Here is an 18,834-nt window from a genome sequence, read left to right as displayed (position 1 = left end):
AAATGCTAGAAACCATAGATATGAGAGTTCTGAGAAAAATTATTGGAGTAAACAGATATCATCAATGGCAGAATCATACTAAAAATGAAAATATTAGAAAGTAACTTGCCATTAGCATTCAAGAATGTGTGAGCAGGGCTAATCTAATGTAGCATGGTTACTTAAATGGGGAAAAGGTTAGCAAAATAGGTGTTTGATGCCAAGATGGCAGGAAAGAGGCCCAGAGGAAGACCAACGTCAATCCACCTTGACGTTGGTAACTAATTTGCCACAGAAAGTAACTAATTTGTGGGAGAGCAGTGAAAAAAGATGGAGTCATCCACGTCATAAATTTCCTGATATTTACCCTCAAGGGATGTTCAGGCTACTACAACAGCACTACATGATTAAGTTTACATTATTATTAATCTCCTATCAACAATTTTCCTTCAAATCAGTCTATTACTTGTGAGCACTTCAATATTGCCATATTTCACATCAGAAGTGGCTTAGAAGCATGAAATGTGAAATATGGCAATATTGGAGTGCTCACAAGTAATAGACTGATTTGAAGGAAAATTGTTGATAGGAGATTAATAATAATGTAAACTTAATCATGTAGTGCTGTTGTAGTAGCCTGAACATCCCTTGAGGGTAAATATCAGGAAATTTATGACGTGGATGACTCCATCTTTTTTCACTGCTCTCCCACAAATTAGTTACTTTCTGTGGCAAGCTATGCACATATAAGCTTACAAGTCCCTCATTAATTTCTGATAATTAAATTCCTGGTCAACGTATATAAAAATTAGATTATGAATATAAAGTTAAAGACTGCACAATGAATTAAGATCATAATAAAATTTTCCAGTCTGGTAGTTAGCATAACTGCTCTCCAACCAATAGGCTGCAGATTTGAAACTGCGATGGACATGGATGTTTTTGATTGTCTTTCAGGGAGATAAATTTCATTGTCCAGTGTGAAACCACTGCCTCACTTATTGGAGGCATGAAGTGGTTTGAAAAAGTTCCATGTTTGGTCTCTAGAGCAGGATCTCTGGACTATGTAAAAATAAATGAAAAAAATACAAAAAAAAAAAATAATAATTGTTATCACATCCATGGTACAAATGTACTATAGGTTTATAGATGCCTTTCATGGAATGGAAGCCATATAAAAAAAAAAAAAAAACTAAATCTAACAAAAATTACACATCATGAATTTAAACAAAAAAATGTTTTTATATATAAATATATCTATATATTATTTCTATCGACACCACTCCCCATCCTTTCTGTATATGCCACAATGGACATCTGGAGATACATTGCCAGAATTATTATTATTATAACATCCTCCATGGAGTTGGCACACTCATCATATTGAATCTTAAAATCCTTAACACTTCCTACATTAACAAAATATTCTGGTAATGCATTCCATTCACTCACAATTCTCCATGTAAAAAAATCTACTCCTCACACCCTTCTTTACCACAATCCTACATAACTTCAAGGTATGGCCTCTGCTTCTTTTTCTCTCACCTTCTATTACTATCATCATCAAATTTCTGACATGTACCCCCAAGGGATGTACAGAATATGCTACATGAAAAATTTACATCATTACTTTCTTGCCTTCTATTCTTCTTATAATTACACCCACCGGAATTAATTTGATAAAATCCCTTCACTAACTGAAATATCATTCCTCGCTATCTGCTAAACTCTGCAATCCACATTCCTTCAATCTCCAACAGCCAAATACAGCCATTCAGGACTTGCTGACTATGCTTTGAACACCTACCACAGGATACACTGCAAGAAAGCCACTCTAATACACCACAGTAAATGTAAATATGAAAGGCTATTCCTCGAATCTGTCTCAGCCCTAAAAATCTCAATCAAACCCCAAATCTCGACAAATTTGGGTGCATGAGACTGTCCCAAATTTGGGAAGCATACATTCTAAAATCATCATCAGCCCAATGGCCAAGACTATCCAATTTAGCCCACTAGGGGGTGCACCATTAAGGACTCTAATTACCTGACTCTTGTTGCCATTCTTCAGCCTCATTTGCGTTCACATATTGTTTTTTGTGATCCCTGATGGTGATGGCAGTGTAACAATGCCAAAATATTGGAAAGTATTAATTAAAGTTCTTTTATTGTTATTTTAGCATATTCTGTTATTTCTTAAAAAATTAATAGTTATGAGTAAACAATGTATAAGCCTATCTACAAGAATTCATTCAACCTCTCTCCATAGCCAGCATTCTTGAGTCCTGATATTGTCTTAGTCACTTGTCTCTGGACTCAGCTCCAATGTTTCCACATCACAATGAAATCTAGGTGACCAAATCTGAGTCCAATAGTCCAAGTGTAGTCTGACCAGTGCTTTATACAGTGGCACAACTACCTCCTTATCTCTACATGTCAGTGTACTTCTTATTATAGTAGCTACGATGTGGAATGTTTGCAACACTTGCAATATGCCTTCTACATCAGTCTACTGTCAACCATCACTCTCAAATCTCATCCACATCCTGTAGTACAGCACCATGAATATAGTACACAGAGTTATATTTCTGCATTCCAAAATGCAACACCTTGCACTTATTAATGTTAAAACTATAACCCCACTGCTTTGTCCAATTCAAAAGTCTATTCAAATCTTCCTTAAGAGAATTAACATCAGCTGTACTACTTATAATTATCCCCGACTTTACATCATCAGCAAACAATTGGATATATTGGATATATCATTTACAAACAAGTTAAACAGCAGAGGCCCAAGAATTGAGACATACCACTGGTTATCCTCCTCTTTTGAGACACTACTTCACACACAACTTGTTAGTCATTTCAGAGAGCCAATTACATATACTATTTATTCTCATCCTCTGCAGCTTGTCCATCAACTTATCATTTGGTAATCTGAACACTTTTGCAAAGTCAAGAATATCATTCTATATGATTCTTCCTTATCTAACACACTTGTTACCTTATCATAAAATGCAAGTAAATTGCTAAACAAGATCTACTTTACAAATCCATGCTGACCATCATAAAGAATACTATGATCAGCAACCCAATCTTGTATTCTGTTTCTAACTGTGACTACAACTGCAGTTATACATACTGTGGTTGTAGTCAAGAAACTTCTGTCCTAGAACCATGCTTGTGAAGTGATACTATTTTGTCTTCTTTCCACTTCTTAGGAACCTTACTCACTTGCAAGATTTTCATTAAATAACCAGATCAAAGGCATAATCAACTGTTGTGCACATTCCTTAAAAGTATGTGGTGATATGTCATCCATTCCCACAGCCTTATCAAAATCTAATCCAATCACACCTGATTCTTTCACTTCCAATCCTCCTAATACTTGTTTCTCTTTTACATGTTGCACGGTATCATGTAAAACCAGGTTTTACATGATACAGTGATACCACTGACATGATTATTTTTCCTCTTGCTTGCTACATAACAGAAGAATTCCCTTGAATTAACCTTGGTCCGACCAGCCAATTTCTTCTCATACTGCACCTTTTCCTTCTTTACGATGGCCGTCACCTTCCTAGCCCACATTCATATGCCCATTATGAACAAGAATAGTTAAAATTGTTCAGTGCACATAGCACTTGTAGCCACTTTGTTTCTAGAAGTTGAAATCATCTATCTTCTATAGCTCTCAATTAATAGATTTCTACCATATATAACATTTTTTGTCACTATTTAAAAAAGTATCTGCAACAGTAGATTTAGCTGAGCATTGCTGGATTTCCTTGTGGAGGAATGATACGCTGTTTGTAATAAATAACTTAGGCCCATTAAAATTTATTGCCTTTTTTTTTTAACTGTGGTTATTGTGCTACATAATGGTGTACTAAGTAATTCTTGGTATTTTTTAGTTTTCTGTTTGTCCCCTAAATATTATGATTTATTTATTTATTTTTTATTTTTTTTTATGTTGAGCCCATACACGAGAGGTTGGTTAATCAACCTATAGTACGTTACTACTGTGTATGGGTAATGGGTTGGGAAAGGAGAAACTTGTTTACAATTGATTTCAATGGCTGTATATTGTATTCCTTGGGAAACACAATATACATGTGAAGACTGTTCCACAATACAGTGATTGCAGGGATGGAGGAGAAGTAAAAGATTATCAACATTTCTTCACAGTACAAGGTGTACTGTGAAGGAATGTTGAGTGGCAGCTGCATGTGTTCCAACGTACTTAGTACTGAGTAGGGGAAAAATAATGCTATCTCAGAAGAACATTTGCCATCAAAATATTTATAGAATACACATAATGCAGAAACCAAATGCCTGTGTGAAGTGAGATGAGCGAGTTGTGAGAGATGAGTTATTAAACAATCTAATTGCTCTCCTCTGTATTGAGTGGAACATTTTGAGGAAGCTCTTAGAGCCCCACTCCAAATGTGAGCGCAGTATTCAATAGGTGGGTTGATTGATTTGTTCAGAGATGAATTAACTTCTTGAGCAAAAGAGAAATCCTAGTTTTTATAGGATGCAATAGTTGTGATGTGTTTATGCCAGGAGAGGCTTGATGTCAGGGTAATTCCAAGAAGAGAAATCTCATCTTGTCTTGAAATTTGAGTGTTGTCAAAAATAATACTGGTAGGAAATTGTTCTCTTTTTTGTGAGAAATAAGACAGAACTAGGTGTTACTAGCATCGAAATTGATGAGGTTATCTGAACCCCATTGGAGGATGGCACCAACCACCACTGCCCTCAGAATTGAGGGCAGTGATGGTTGATGTTCTCTAGGTTTAGGTGAGTTGTGTAGAGTAAGGTTTGTCAAATGAAAGGGAGGAGTGCAATGTGTTGTCATCTGCAAAACTCTGTATTGGGTTGGAGGTAAACTTAAGTAGGCATTGATATACAGAAGGAAGAGGATTGGTGAGAGAACGGAACCTTGTGGGACTCTGGTATTAGTTGAATGGTGAGAGGATAAAGAACCATCCACCATTATGCATAGTGTGCATCCAGACAGAAAGTTGGCAATCCACCAATCCACCTGCAGAAGTCCTGAGACAGGCCAAATGATGGGAATATACTTAGTAACCTTTGTGTTACACCTGATCAAAAGTTTTGTAGATATCAAGTACAACCTCTTGAGATTCACCAAACTCTTGTACATTGCATTTGTCCAGAGATGGGTGATACAGCAATCCCTCAATTAATGCGCTCCCGATTAGTGCATCATTTTTTCGATACCCAAATTAGATTAGTGTGCCTCTAAAATTCGATTAGTATGCATATATACATCTCAAAAATAAATGTTACAGATTTTAAAAATTTTTGATCTATACATTTTTTATGGCTAACTATTTTAGAAAACACTCACCAGGATGAAATAATTTAGTTACCGATTTGAAACATTTAACAAAGTTTTTTTTAATGGCATACTACACTATTTCCATGTACACTATGTTCCAAACTTAACGCCAAAATTTATGCCGTCTGCTTTACATAGCATTTTGCTGATCATATCTCTTGCAATTGTTTTCCTTACTTTTTTTATTTTAAATTATTTTCCTAACCTTTAATCATGAGTAGAAGAATCAGTAAGGAAAAAATAGAAATGTGAAAATGATTCGAAAAGTAATCTGATTGGAAGAAAAACTTGAAATAATAAAGAAAATGAACAAGGCGAGTCCAGAGCAAAGATAGGACAAGAACACAAAAATGGGTAAATCAACTGCTGAATACAAAGAGAAAGGTAAGGCTGCTTCAAGTTCATTATGCATGCACTCGAAATCAAAGTATTATAATGATTGAATTAGAGAGACTTCTTTTTACATGGATCGAAGATTGTAACCAAAAACGGATCCTGCTAAACACTGGTCTTATTAAATCAAAAGCATTGTCTCTTTGTAACCTGGAAAGAAAGGGCTATCAATGATGAAAAAGAAGAAGAATTCCACATTAGTGCTGGGTGATTTGAACGTTTCAAAAAGAGAAATAGCCTACATAATGTTCTAATCACAGGCAAAGCTGCAAGTGCAGATAAGGAGATATCCAGAGATTCTGAAGAAAATTGTGTAAGAAGGAGACTATTGTAATCAACAAATATTTAATGTCGATGAAACTGGCTTTTTTTGTAAGCAAATACCTTCCAAGACTTTTCTAGCCAAATCAGAGAAATCTTATCATGGTTATAAAGTCGCAAAGTCGAATGAAATTACTGCTAGCAATATGCGAGCCATTTGGAAGCACATTCTTCCACATTGTGCAAATGATTTTACAGGCTTTTCAAATTAATGTAATAAATTAAATCTCATTCTGAGAAATTGGGTGATTCCGACCTGCTAAATTTAGATGTACAGTGGGAAGATCCTGAAGAATATGAAAATTTAATCACTGACAAGCCCAAAGAGGTTTCACAGAAACAATATGAAAATAGTTTTCGTACAATTAAAGTTTTTAAGCTGCAATGCTTAGAGACCGACCCTGGTGAAGAGAGAACCAGTAAAATGTGCAGAAGAGGCAATAAGGCCATGTCGTCAGTTGTATGATAAAAAGAAACAGAATGCTCGCCAAACTTCGTTACCTCAATTCTCTGTTAAGAAGCAGAATAATAAATTTTATTTTCTTTCAGCTTCATGGTTTTCCTTTAACCAGGCCCTGAGACATACCCTAATTCTTTTATAAAAAAAAGTTAAGGGTCAAAAAAGAAATCAGAGGAATGAATTATACATTTTCCCATAGGTTACTATATTCAATTAGTGCATTTTCGATTAATGCGCCTGTTTTAAAGAACGCATTAGCCTCACTAATCGAGGGATTGCTGTATATGTGAGTAAATCTCCTGTTGTTCAGCAGCGACGAAATCCATACTGGTGGTCGTTTAATAGCTGGGTGCCTTTGAGGTAGTGTAGGAACTGGAAATTGATGGTTCTCTCTGTCACTTTAGATAGGACTGAGGTCAGTGTGATAGGGCAGTAGTTTGATGGCAGATTTGTTGCCCCTTCTTGGGAATGGGTTTGAATATAGGCCAATTTCCAGATTGTGGAATAGATACCAGTGGAGTAAGAGAATGTATATACTGGTGACATAGTATAGGAGTCAATTCTAGTGCACAAACCTTCAGAACAATTGGAGGAATGCCATCAGGTCCAGGAGACTTTTTTTTGTTTGTCTAATTTGGACAATATTTTTCTGATCTCTTTCTGGCAAAAGGAATAGGTGGCATTATATATTGGACATCTGGAATGGTTGGGGGCATTTACCATTGTCAGTTATGCATGCATTGGAGGCAAAGCATGAATCCAGGAGATTGGCTTTTTCTCCTATAAAATAAATTATATAATAAATTTAGTTTAATCCTTTATCCAAGTGTATGCAAACAAAGTTTGCACCTGAAAGTATCTTCAGGACTGGACAAACAAAATTTATTATAGTCTAACCAAGTGAAAAATAAACTTTCAACATCTTTCTCTAAATCCAGAGTAATTTAATAAAAAGGTGGCACACCGTTTGGCAGCTCCTATAGGAGGAGATGACCTTGCTAATGCTTCTGCCTTGGTATCTCCACATGGGCCTGGCTCCCACTGAAGAGACCTCAATAAAGGTCGAAACTAGTCTGGGTAGTGGCACTTCCCCTAATGCATAACATTATACATATCTGCAAGGAAATGTGTTTTGCATTATCGGAGATAGGAGTTGGTAGCTTGCTCCACCTTTGCAAGGAGTTGCCCGGTGTTGTACCACTTTACCCCACTCCTGAAGATACTTTCAGGCGCAAACTTTGTTTGCACACACTTGGATAAAGGAATAAACTAAATTTATTATAGTCTGACCAAGTGAAAAATAAACTTTCAACATCTTTCTATAAATCCAGAGTAATTTAATAAAAAGGTGGCACACCGTTTGGCAGCTCCTATAGGAAGAGATGACCTTGCTAATGCTTCTGCTTTGGTATCTCCACTTGGGCCTGGCTCCTACTGAAGAGACCTCAATAAAGGTCGAAACTAGTCTGGGTAGTGACCCTTCCCTTAATGCATAACATACATATCTGCAAGGAGATGTGTTTTGCATTATGGGAGATACTGAGATAGGAGTGTTGGTAGCTTGCTCCACCTTTGCAAGGAGTTGCCTGGTGTTGTACCACTTTACCCCAGTCCTGAAGATACTTTCAGGTGCAAACTTTGTTTGCACACACTTGGATAAAGGATTAAACTAAATTTATTATGGCATATATTTGACTTTGAGGGTTAGCACATTTCCTATGCAGTTCCTACATACTGGTCTCTATGGTGGCTACTAGTAGCATCACTTGATTTTTGCACTAATTTAACTTGCTTGTAGTCAACGACCCAATTGTTGGCTCTATGTTGGAAGCTTTTTTCCCCACTTGGCTAGATTATAATAAATTTAGTTTAATCCTTTATCCAAGTGTAAGCAAACAAAGTTTGCACCTGAAGTGTCTTTAGGACTGAAGCAACTCATAGTAGAGGTGGACTAAGCTCTCATCACTTGTCTTAGTTGCATTATGGGAGATACTAAGACAAGTGATGAGAGCTTAATCCACCTTTACTATGAGTTGCCTCAGTCCTAAAGATTCTTCAGGTGCAAACTTTGTTTGCTTAGACGTGGATAAAGGATTAAACTAAATTTATTATGTTGGCTCTATTTTGGCATTTCTCTTCAAGTTGCTTTCAAATTTGATGTCCTTTTTCTCTCTGGAAAAAGTTAGGTCAGGTCGAGCACATATGTGGATTTGGGGGCAAGTATCCTTGAACTTGTTATTAATTGATGTTATTAGTTTAGATGTGCTTGCCAGTGTGTCACAAGTCACTTTCATGGGGGTGTGGAAAGTTCATTCCATCCTTTCTTTTATTTATGGGTCCAAAACAATGGTACCTGACAATGTTTCTAGAATGAAAGTTGCATTTTCCTGCTAATTTGCCTATGTCATCTTTTAGAGAATGTTCAAATTAACGGTGTTGAATTTCTCGTTTTTTTTTGGCCTCGATTGAGTCATGTACTGTTGATGTGATTAGGTTGCGGAGTTCATTGGTGGGCAAGGGTGCACTTGTGTTGCTGCGCTGCTGATCAAGAAGTTCAAGCTTAGCTTCCAGCATTCGGATTTTGTTGGAGAAAGTTTTGTTCACAGTGTTAAAGTACTATTCTAGGTTTTAGACTTGTTTACTTAAGTTCAGAAGTTATTTTACAGCTGATTGTATCTGGCATCTGCAGTTACCCCCCCCCCCCCATTTTATTGCTTGTTTTTGAGGCCTTTGACAACAACATTTTACCTCTCCATCACAAACTTACAAAGCAAGAAACAAAAAGTGTTGGAATTACTACCACACGAACTATAAAATAAAACGATGGGATACACAAAGCATTCATGAGCTCCTGCACTTATGAGCTAGTCATATAACTTCCTGCTAGAAGATAGGTGGCTATCAAAGAAAGTGAGCTAAAACTGAGGTGCATCATATTCTTCCAATTGGAAGAACAACGGTACGTTGCGCCCTTCGATTGGAATAGGCCTAAGTTCGATTCTCGTCGCGACGGGAGGAATCTTTATCTGGTCGATTTCAATCGAAGGTGAGTTAGCCGATCTCATACGGAGGTAGCAGGGTTTTTTCTCCCGGAAACTCGGGTTTTTCATCCCGCATACATACAAATCGGCCCTTCAGAACACACGCAATTTACAGACAAAAATTACTAGTTGTGGTGGTGTTGGAGGTGGGCGGTAGATGGCGTTGATGAAGATGATTCGTAGTAGAGGTTAGGTGTAGAGACAGTTGTAGGTGTCCTCCCGCGATGAGTCTTCGGACTCCTTGGAGGTATCAGGAATAATAATAATAATAATAATATTATGAACAGCTGGTTAACTCATCACTCATGCCTGTTTATCATCTGAATTGGGACTTGCTTACCAAAAACTTAGATAATCCTACTTGGATTATGTAGATGACTGATGATCAGGTAATAGGTAGATTACTGTAATTTTGCATGTTATATTATATGTTTTATATAGTTTTTGTTATATAATAATATTTAATAATAATGCTATCATTATTATTAAATTCGTCTTAATTTTCTTTTTTATATAGTTGGTGTACTTTTACAAAGAGAAGGAACTTCTCCAGCATTGGCAGCTACATTAATATTGCCACTTCTTCAGGTTGTAGCCTCTTCTGCAGATATAAATAAACATAATAAATCTAGAAATCAGTCTGCAGCCACAAAAGTTATTGAAGATGTAGAGATTCTGTTGTCATCTGCAGAAGGACAAGAAAAACACATTTTAGATGAAAACTTTAAATATTTAAATATGCATGAATTTAATGAATTTGTTTCAGAAGCTTTCCTTTGTGTTACTACTCTTAATAGATTGGAAAAATTTAAATATTCTGGAAAAATTGAAGAATGGATTTGTCACATCAAATCATTTCTAAGTAAAGGATCTGTTTTAACACAACTCCAATTTCATTTCTTGGTTGGTGTTTTTCTTACCATATCAGATAGTGAATGTAAGAGAGTATACATTGAAGTCCTACAAGCAGCTGCTGGAAAAAATTCTGAACAGGTAAAGTTGTTTTTGTGTGTGTGTGTGTGTGTGTCAGATGCATGTCTATATATTATTATTATTAGACACCTCCAGGGAGTCCAAAGACTCATCGAGCGGAGGGTACCTACTCTACAACTCTGTCTTCGCCACTCAATCCACCAACTGACCCTCAACTACACCAATGCCATCTACCACCGACTACCACCACTAGTATTTCCAAAGACAATCACAAACATCCATGCCCACGGATTCGAACTCGCAGCCTTTTGGCTGGAGAGCGGATATGCTAACCACTCGGCCAGCCAGGCTGGCAAAATATCATCATCAGCTCCCTATATAATATAATTTATATAACATAGCTTCCTTTACTGTCTTTTTCACCACTAGAAATTCCTGTTAGGTGTTTAAGCATATGTATTTTTGTATTTTTTTCTTCTGTTTAGCTTAAGCTCTACTCCACTAACATATTGAGGAAAACCAATATTAAAGGATGTATGTACTATTTTTAATTCTCATTTATAATTTTGCCATCATTGACATGAAGAATAATAATTGTGAAAGAGTGGCACTAGTGAATGATTTTGGTATTAGGATTATAATATCAGAGGATGTACTAGAATTTAGCAAGCAAATTGTATATCATAATGATGTGAATGATGCTGTATAATTTACATCTAGAAAGGAGGCAAATGCTAGAGGAACTAGAAGTGAAAGAATCAGATATATGAAGGCTTGGTGCGCTTAGATGTTCATAAAGCTGTATGAATGAGAAACATATTATCACATATTTTTTAGAAAATATGCAAAAAAATTTGGCTATGCCTTTGACCTGATTGTTTATTTGAGAGCAATGGAAGATGTGGTGAGAAGGAAATAGTACCACTGTACATGAATGATATTAGGATTGATGTAAACCAGTTGTGTATTTTATTTCTTAAGATATTGGAGATATCAATTAGAATAGAAATGAAGATTGGATTTAATAGACCTGTGTGGAGTATCTAATGGTTTTCAGACACCACATTTTATGTGCTGCTAAATAAGATTACTTGCATATTAAGTAATCTTATATTACAAAATTGGAAAGAGATTGAGATGTAATCAAACTTATTAATTGTCTCTTCTTCATTTATATTATTATTGTACGGGCACCTCCATGGAGTTCGAAGACACATTGCAAGAGATCAAAACTATCTGCACAATCTATCATATCCTTGAACCCATTAACAGATAAAGCACTCACAACTGATTCCGGCAACCCATTCCACTCATTCGCCTCTCCAAGCAAAAAATCTAGTCTTCAAACCTCTACTAACCACACCTTTATTCAACTTCCAGTGATGACCCCTTGTTCTGTCCCCTCTAGCCATGCACTGAAACATTTCCCCTGCATCGATCCTATAAAATCCTTTAAGCAACTTAAATGTTTCTATCATATCCCCTCTTTTTCTCCTATCAGCCAACTTCTGCAATCCACACACCCTCAATCTATCTTCATAGGGAACATTCCACAGACCACTCACTATCTTGGTCACTCGCCTTTGAATCTTCTCCACCACTTATCTCATCCCCAAGAAACCCAGAAAACCAGACTTGAACACAGTAAGCCAGGTGTGGATGTATCAAGGCCTTATAAAGAGGAATAACACTTCCTTATCTCTACTCGTTAATGTGTTCTACAATAGCCAAATGTAAGATAGTACAATATATTGCACTGTATATTTATTTTATTTATTTAGCGTATGGCTCACACATGAAACGTTACATTACATTAATCTTTAATATATATGGACATAGTAGTAATAGACATATGTATAATAATAAGTCATAATATAGTCGTAAAAGACACTCAGGAATCAAGAATAGGCTACAACTGAATGTGTAGGTTGATTATCTAGTCAACTGCACTTGATGTAACATGGATAAAGTCTGACAGGTTTCCACTATATGCACGTTGGACACATTCTGCTGTAATATGATTAATTGTCTGGTGGGGTGATCCACAGTCGCACCTGGGTGAGGCAATCATGCCCCATTTGTAAAGGTGTTCTGCACATCTGCCATGGTTGGTTCGGATTCAGTTAAGGGCAGACCAAGTTTTCCGGAGTAGGTCAAAACCCAAAGGTATCTGTGTTGGGTCCATGGAAGATCCCTGTTGAAGTGTTACACCAGGACTCTTTCCACTTCTCCTTCATGTTGAAACTTGTCTCTGCAAGATTTTTTGCTCTTAAGATTGGAGGGTGCCTTGACTTTAGCCTATTTATTTCTGGGGGTGGGATGTCTTCATGGATTGGAACATTTTGGATTTCCATGATTTTGCTGTATTTATGTAGATGAAAGTTGGATCTGCGGATGTGTGGAGCCAGTAGGTTGGGGTTGATTTTACAGTTCCAGAAATAAGGCACATAGTGGTGTTAAGCTGGGCATCAACCAAATACACGTGGGCACTGTTCAGCCATACAGGTGAGCAGTATTCAGCTGTAGAGTAAACGAGACCAAGAGCAGTGCAGCGAAGCGTTGTTGCTGAGGCACCCTAAGTTGTTCCACATAGTTTTTGAAGTATATTGTTTCTTGTTTTTAGCTTGGATGCTCAAAACTTGTTTCTTGTTTTTAGCTTGGAGCATGTCATCAGCGTAGCAAAACTTCTTGGAGGCTGTATTAAGCAAATCTGCGATGTATAAGTTGAAAAGGAGGGGTGGCAGAATTGACCCTTGTTGTAGTCCATTATCCAGTGTTCTTTGTTTACTTTTGTTCTCGTCCATACACACTTAGAACAGGCGGTTGCTTAGCATGTTATCAATTAGTTTTGCTATTGTTCTGCATGGGACTGCACAGAGCAACTTGCAAACTGTGCCATGCCTCCAGATTGTATCATAAGCTGCGGTAAGATCTACTAAAGCTACAGCTGTTTTCCAGCATTGTTGGTAGCCCGCCTCTATATGTGTGGTGAGTGACAGAACCAAATCACAGCAGCTTCATTTATGTCTGAATCCGGCCTGTTCCACTGGGACTTGTTCTGTTATCTTAGGGGCAATTCTATTAAGGATGAGCCTTTCTAGGAGCTTATAACAGGTGCTAAGCAGGGCGATTGGTCGGTAATTTTCTGGTTTGTTGTTAGTTTTTTCCTGGTTTTAAGATGGGGATAATTTTTGTCCTCTTAAACTCTTTTGGAAGTCTACCAGTCTGGAGGATGTCAGAGAAAAAGCAAGCCAACCACTGTTGACCGTTTTGGCTTTTTTTCAACAGGAAATCAGGACGAATTCCATCGAAACCTGGAGCCTTGCCTGGTTTCATATCCATTAGAGCAGTGTTAATATCTTCAAGAGTGAAGAGTCATGAATATAGAGGGTCTGATGGCCTGTTATTTTTCAAATATGTAAGTTCTCTTTTTATTTGAAGAGTGTGTTGTTTGTCTTTGGTGGTATATCTTGATGTGTTGACAATATGTAATGCATATTGGTTAGGAAAAATGGCTGTTTGTTCCCGGGCAGTCAACATGCCACTACCTAGTTTTCTTAGAAAGCTCCATGCTTTTCTACTGGATTGTCGAAAATTGAGTCTTTCTACTGTTTCAGCCCATTTCTTCTGTTGGCTGGTGTCAAGGCTGTGAATGAGTTCATCTGCAATGTCAGGATCGCCACACTCTAGATATTCTTGATACAGTTTATTACTATCATTGTCCCATCCAGGGATATACTCCTTCCGGAAGCCTCTTGGTATGGTCTTACCTACAGCTAAGACAGCTCCCACTGCAGACCTACCTCTAAAATAATTGGTCTATGTTGGCTTCAGAGAAAGTTGGAGAGAACTCTTCTCGATGTAGGTAACAGTCATCCATTGTTGTCTTGAGTGACGAAACAGAGGTTGGGATTGTACTCCCTGTTCCAAGCTGCTGACCTGAAGGAAGATCTATCTTTTGCATCAAAAATTAGGTGCATGTTGTGAATTTCTGTCCATTCAGTAAAAGTCTCTCCGCATTCATTGTTGGAAGCATATTTCCATAGCGTGTGGTGGCTGTTAAAGTTGCCTATATGCATCGCAGGGTGGTTGTGCACTGGTAGAACTTGTGGAGGCCACAAGAGGGCAGGGGGTTTATACACATTGGAAATGATTATGTTCCCTATCATAGTTGTTATCATATGCACGCCGCCTACAATGCTGGTTGTAATGAGGTGGGAATCTTCTAGGGTACTACATACATAGGTGGCAAGGCCATGTGCATGATGGTAATAATAAATTTAGTTTAATCCTTTATCCAAGTGTGAGCAAACAAAGTTTGCACTCGAAAGTATCTTCAGGACTGGGGTAAGGTGGTACAACACCGGGCAACTTGTTGCAAATGTGGAGCAAGCTAACATTACTCCTATCTCAGTATCTCCCATAATGCAAAACACATCTCCTTGCGGATATGTATAATGTTATGCATTAAGGGAAGGGCCACCCAGACTAGTTTTGACCTTTATTGAGGTCTCTTCAGCGGGAGCCAGGCCCAAGTGGAGATACCAGACAGAAGCATTAGCAAGGTCATCTCTACCTATAGGAGTTGCCAAATGGTGTGCCACCTTTTTATTAAATTACTCTGGATTTAGAGAAAGATGTTGAAAGTCTATTTTTCAATAGTCTAACCAAGTGAAAAATAAACTTTCAACACCTTTCTGTAAATCTAGAGTAATTTAATAAAAAGGTGGCACACCGTTTGGCAACTCCTATAGGTAGAGATGACCTTGCTAATGCTTCTGCCTGGTATCGCCACTTGGGCCTGGCTCCCACTGAAGAGACTTCAATAAAGGTCGAAATTAGTCATAGTGGCCCTTCCCTTAATGCATAACATTATACATATCTGCAAGGAGATGTGTTTTGCATTATGGGAGATACTGAGATAGGAGTAATGTTAGCTTGCTCCACCTTTGCAATGAGTTGCCCAGTGTTGTACCATCTTACCCCAGTCCTGAAGATACTTTCAGGTGCAAACTTTGTTTGCTCACACTTGGATAAAGGATTAAACTAAATATATTATAGTCTAACCAAGTGAAAAATAAACTTTCTGCATGATGGTAAGTGTTTCAATGATAATGTAACCAGGAATTCAGCCCCTGCAGTGTAGCTGATCCTCATCCTTACAGTGAGTCTCTTGAATAAGAACAACATCGACATTGTTATCATATAAAATCTTTGAGAGGTATTCACATTTTGCTCTACATATACCCTCAATGTTAATTTGGCAAATTCGAACAACAGGTCCAATATTCCTAGTCATCCTTAAGAGAGCTAATTCGTGTGTTTGAGTTCATGTGTGCTGTAACCAGGAGATCGGGAAGATAGTCTGGTTGCCAAGTCGCTCTAGCTCTTTAGCATTATCCAGGGTGCACCACGAGGAGGCAAGCTAGGACTGTATGAAACTTGCTAAACCAAAGTCATGAGATGACTTTGGGTAAGAACGTAGAAAATAAATATCAGGAAGCTGACAAAATATTCTTTTGGCTATTGAAAAAGTTTAGAAATGGAGGAAAGAATTCTGTAAAGGGAATCAGAGATGATACAGGTGACATGAAAACTGAAGATAAAGATATTCTAATTTCTTGAAATATTGAAAGATTGCTAAATGAAACAAGCAGAATCAGCACAGTAGTAGAAAACACCCAACAGGAATGCGCCAGGAATACATATCCATACTTAAAGTAGAAAAATCCATCAAAAACCTGAAATGTGGAAAGACAGCTGAAGTAAATGAAATTCAACCAAAAATTCTCAAATACATAGGTATAAAAGTTTTTATATTGACTGCACTGCAGAATTCAGAAAGCCTAGTCAGTTGGTTGAATTCCAGATTATTGAAGTATTCAGCTTTCCCTTTTTACATCTGTAAAAAGGGAAAGCTGAATGCAAGAAATCAATATTTTCCTACTGAGTGTTCCTGCTAAGATTTATCATACTTGAAAAGAGGTTAAGAAAAATTGTGGAAGAGAAATTTGGAGAAGAACAACTGGGTTCAGGTCAAATATAGGTTTTCAAAATCAGATTTTCACATTGAGAAATCGTGGGAATATGACAAGGATCTGTACTTAAGTTTTGTTGATCTTGAACAGGTTTATGACGAGGTTCCCAGAGAAAAGCTTTTCAAAACTGCAGTTATATGGGATAAATGGAACATTATACAGAGCAATACATAGTCTATATAATAAGTCATCAGTAGTGAGGTTGAAGGAAATACAGATGATGGTTTAATGTTAAATCAGGTGTGGAAGAAGGGTGCATATTATCCCCACTGTTCACATTATGAAGGAAAGTGGTATTAAATTTGATATCAAAATTGACAATGTTAATCTTAGCTCTTTACTTTATGTAGATAATGTTATATTTCTGAATAAATCCAGTACAAGTCTGCAAGATTTCCTGACTAAAGTGAATAATTGTTGTAATAAATTTGGTATGAACATCAGCAATAAAAAAAGAGAGACAATGAAAATAGGCAGAAACATTGCTGAACCTGTAGAATAAATAAAACTTTGAGCTATTTAGGCAATTTTTAGTGAAGATGGCAAATTAAATATGGAAATAAACAACAGAATTTGTGAAGTCAGCTGAATACATTTATATTGAATAAGAAAGAATTTGGTCAAAACACTAAATTAGCTGTATACAAGACAGCGTTCAAACTAATTTTAACTTATGGATCTGAGAGCTGGATTAGAAATAAAACACTTGATAAAAGACTGGAGAACCATAAATATGAGAGTTCTGAGAAAGATTAGAGGCGTGAACAGATGGCATCAATGGCAATATCATATTAAAAATGAGGATATTAGGAAAGAACTTGACATTGTCAGCATCCAGGAATGCGTTAGCAGAGCTAATCTCAGATGGTATGGTCACTTAAATAGAATGGGAGAGGAAAGATTAGCAAAACGAGTATTCTTTGCCAGGTTGGCAGAAAAAAGACCCAGAGGAAGACACCAAGATATAAGTTAATTGATACAGTAAAAAGTAGGAATATAAGCTATAAGAGTAGAAGTAGGAATATAAGATCTTTATTTGGAGTCTTGACAGATAACTGATTAATTTAGAGGAAAATTGTTAATCGCAAGTTAATAACGGTGTAACTTTTTCATGTAGTACTGTCATATCTGATACACCCCTTGAGGGTACATGTGAAGAATTTGATGATGATGGTGAGATTTTAGCTGAAAAAGTTCCTTTCAACTGGCAAACATTTACCATAAGATACACATCTATAAGACGGCCTCTAATATTTTTCAGTAAGGAAATACCGTGAGTAAGCATATTACTAACTATTATAATAACGGAATTAACTCTTGTAAATTATTCTTTATTCATAGACAGGTACAAGGCTAATTAAACATTGTTTAATTAGCCTTGTACCTGTACTGATGATGCCTGTGATACTCAGGTGAAAATTCTACGAATAAAGAATAATTTACGTGAGTTAATTCCGTTATTATAATAGTTAGCCTCTAATATTGTTTTAAAATATACAGGGGGGTTGACCCCCCTGTATATCAAAGACAGACTTTCTGGTGGCTGTTCATAATGGTATTTTTAAGGAAATTATATGTAGACTGAATATCAATTACAATATTTTTGATATTTTGGCAAAGTCAAATTGCTATCATCAGGGAACACAGTATAAACTGATATGTACATGCAGGTACATATCAGACTGGGTAAGTGAGGCATGGCAACCAAAAATGAGCTCAAAGTCTTAAATTTGATCGCTAATACTGACATGATGTTAATGTCACATAACATAATATAACATAACATAGACATGATTAAATGACTACACACATAAAGGGAAAATAAGGAATTTAATCTAAACCACTAATATTTCATGATGAGTATTTCATTACATCATAAAAGTAAATACACAAAAAAGAACAGACCGCTACACGAAGCAAAAAAGGAAAAGAGGTTACAAAGTGCATCTGTTCTGCCATTCTCCAGACAGTCACAACATACTTAATAGAAACTTGTAGGAACTGAGAAGTCATTAACACAGTTATAAACAAAGATGAAGGACAAAAGAGTGCAAAGTTAGTTATAAGATATTAAAGTGTATGGTACAGAGAAGTCTTTTTTTTTTAAATCTTTTGTTTAGTGGAATCATAATCTAATGTAAGCAGATAAAATGGTCTCTTTCTACTTACTGAGAATGGTTTCCATTTTTCTGCTGTATTCACTAGCATTAAGGATTACTGTGGTGCTACTCATATCTTCTCTGATGACAACTGTACTGTTATCTTTGCATAGCTTCTTGAGGACACATCGTTGGCAAGATG

At 36.7% G+C, this 18,834-nt stretch overlaps 1 protein-coding gene across 2 annotated transcripts in view; it reads left to right on the top strand.

The window, feature by feature from the left end:
* Positions 1 to 18,834, top strand: part of LOC150099747 (focadhesin) — a 381,450-nt gene that overhangs the window by 104,055 nt on the left and 258,561 nt on the right. For both annotated transcript variants that reach the window (XR_016549345.1, XM_090403693.1), the window contains exon 9: positions 10,080 to 10,555. Coding sequence is in view for 1 of the 2 variants with exons in the window: in XM_090403693.1 (XP_090259819.1) it covers positions 10,080 to 10,555 (476 nt within the window). In the remaining variant the exon portion in view is untranslated. The remainder of the gene's footprint in view (positions 1 to 10,079; positions 10,556 to 18,834) is intronic.

This window comes from Typopeltis vanoorti, chromosome 14 (assembly GCF_054136105.1).
Source record: "Typopeltis vanoorti isolate ZY-2024b chromosome 14, IOZ_Tvanoo_1.0, whole genome shotgun sequence".
Classification (NCBI taxonomy): domain Eukaryota; kingdom Metazoa; phylum Arthropoda; class Arachnida; order Uropygi; family Thelyphonidae; genus Typopeltis; species Typopeltis vanoorti.
Note: the sequence above shows the minus strand (reverse complement) of the source record. Positions and strands in the feature narration are given on the sequence as shown.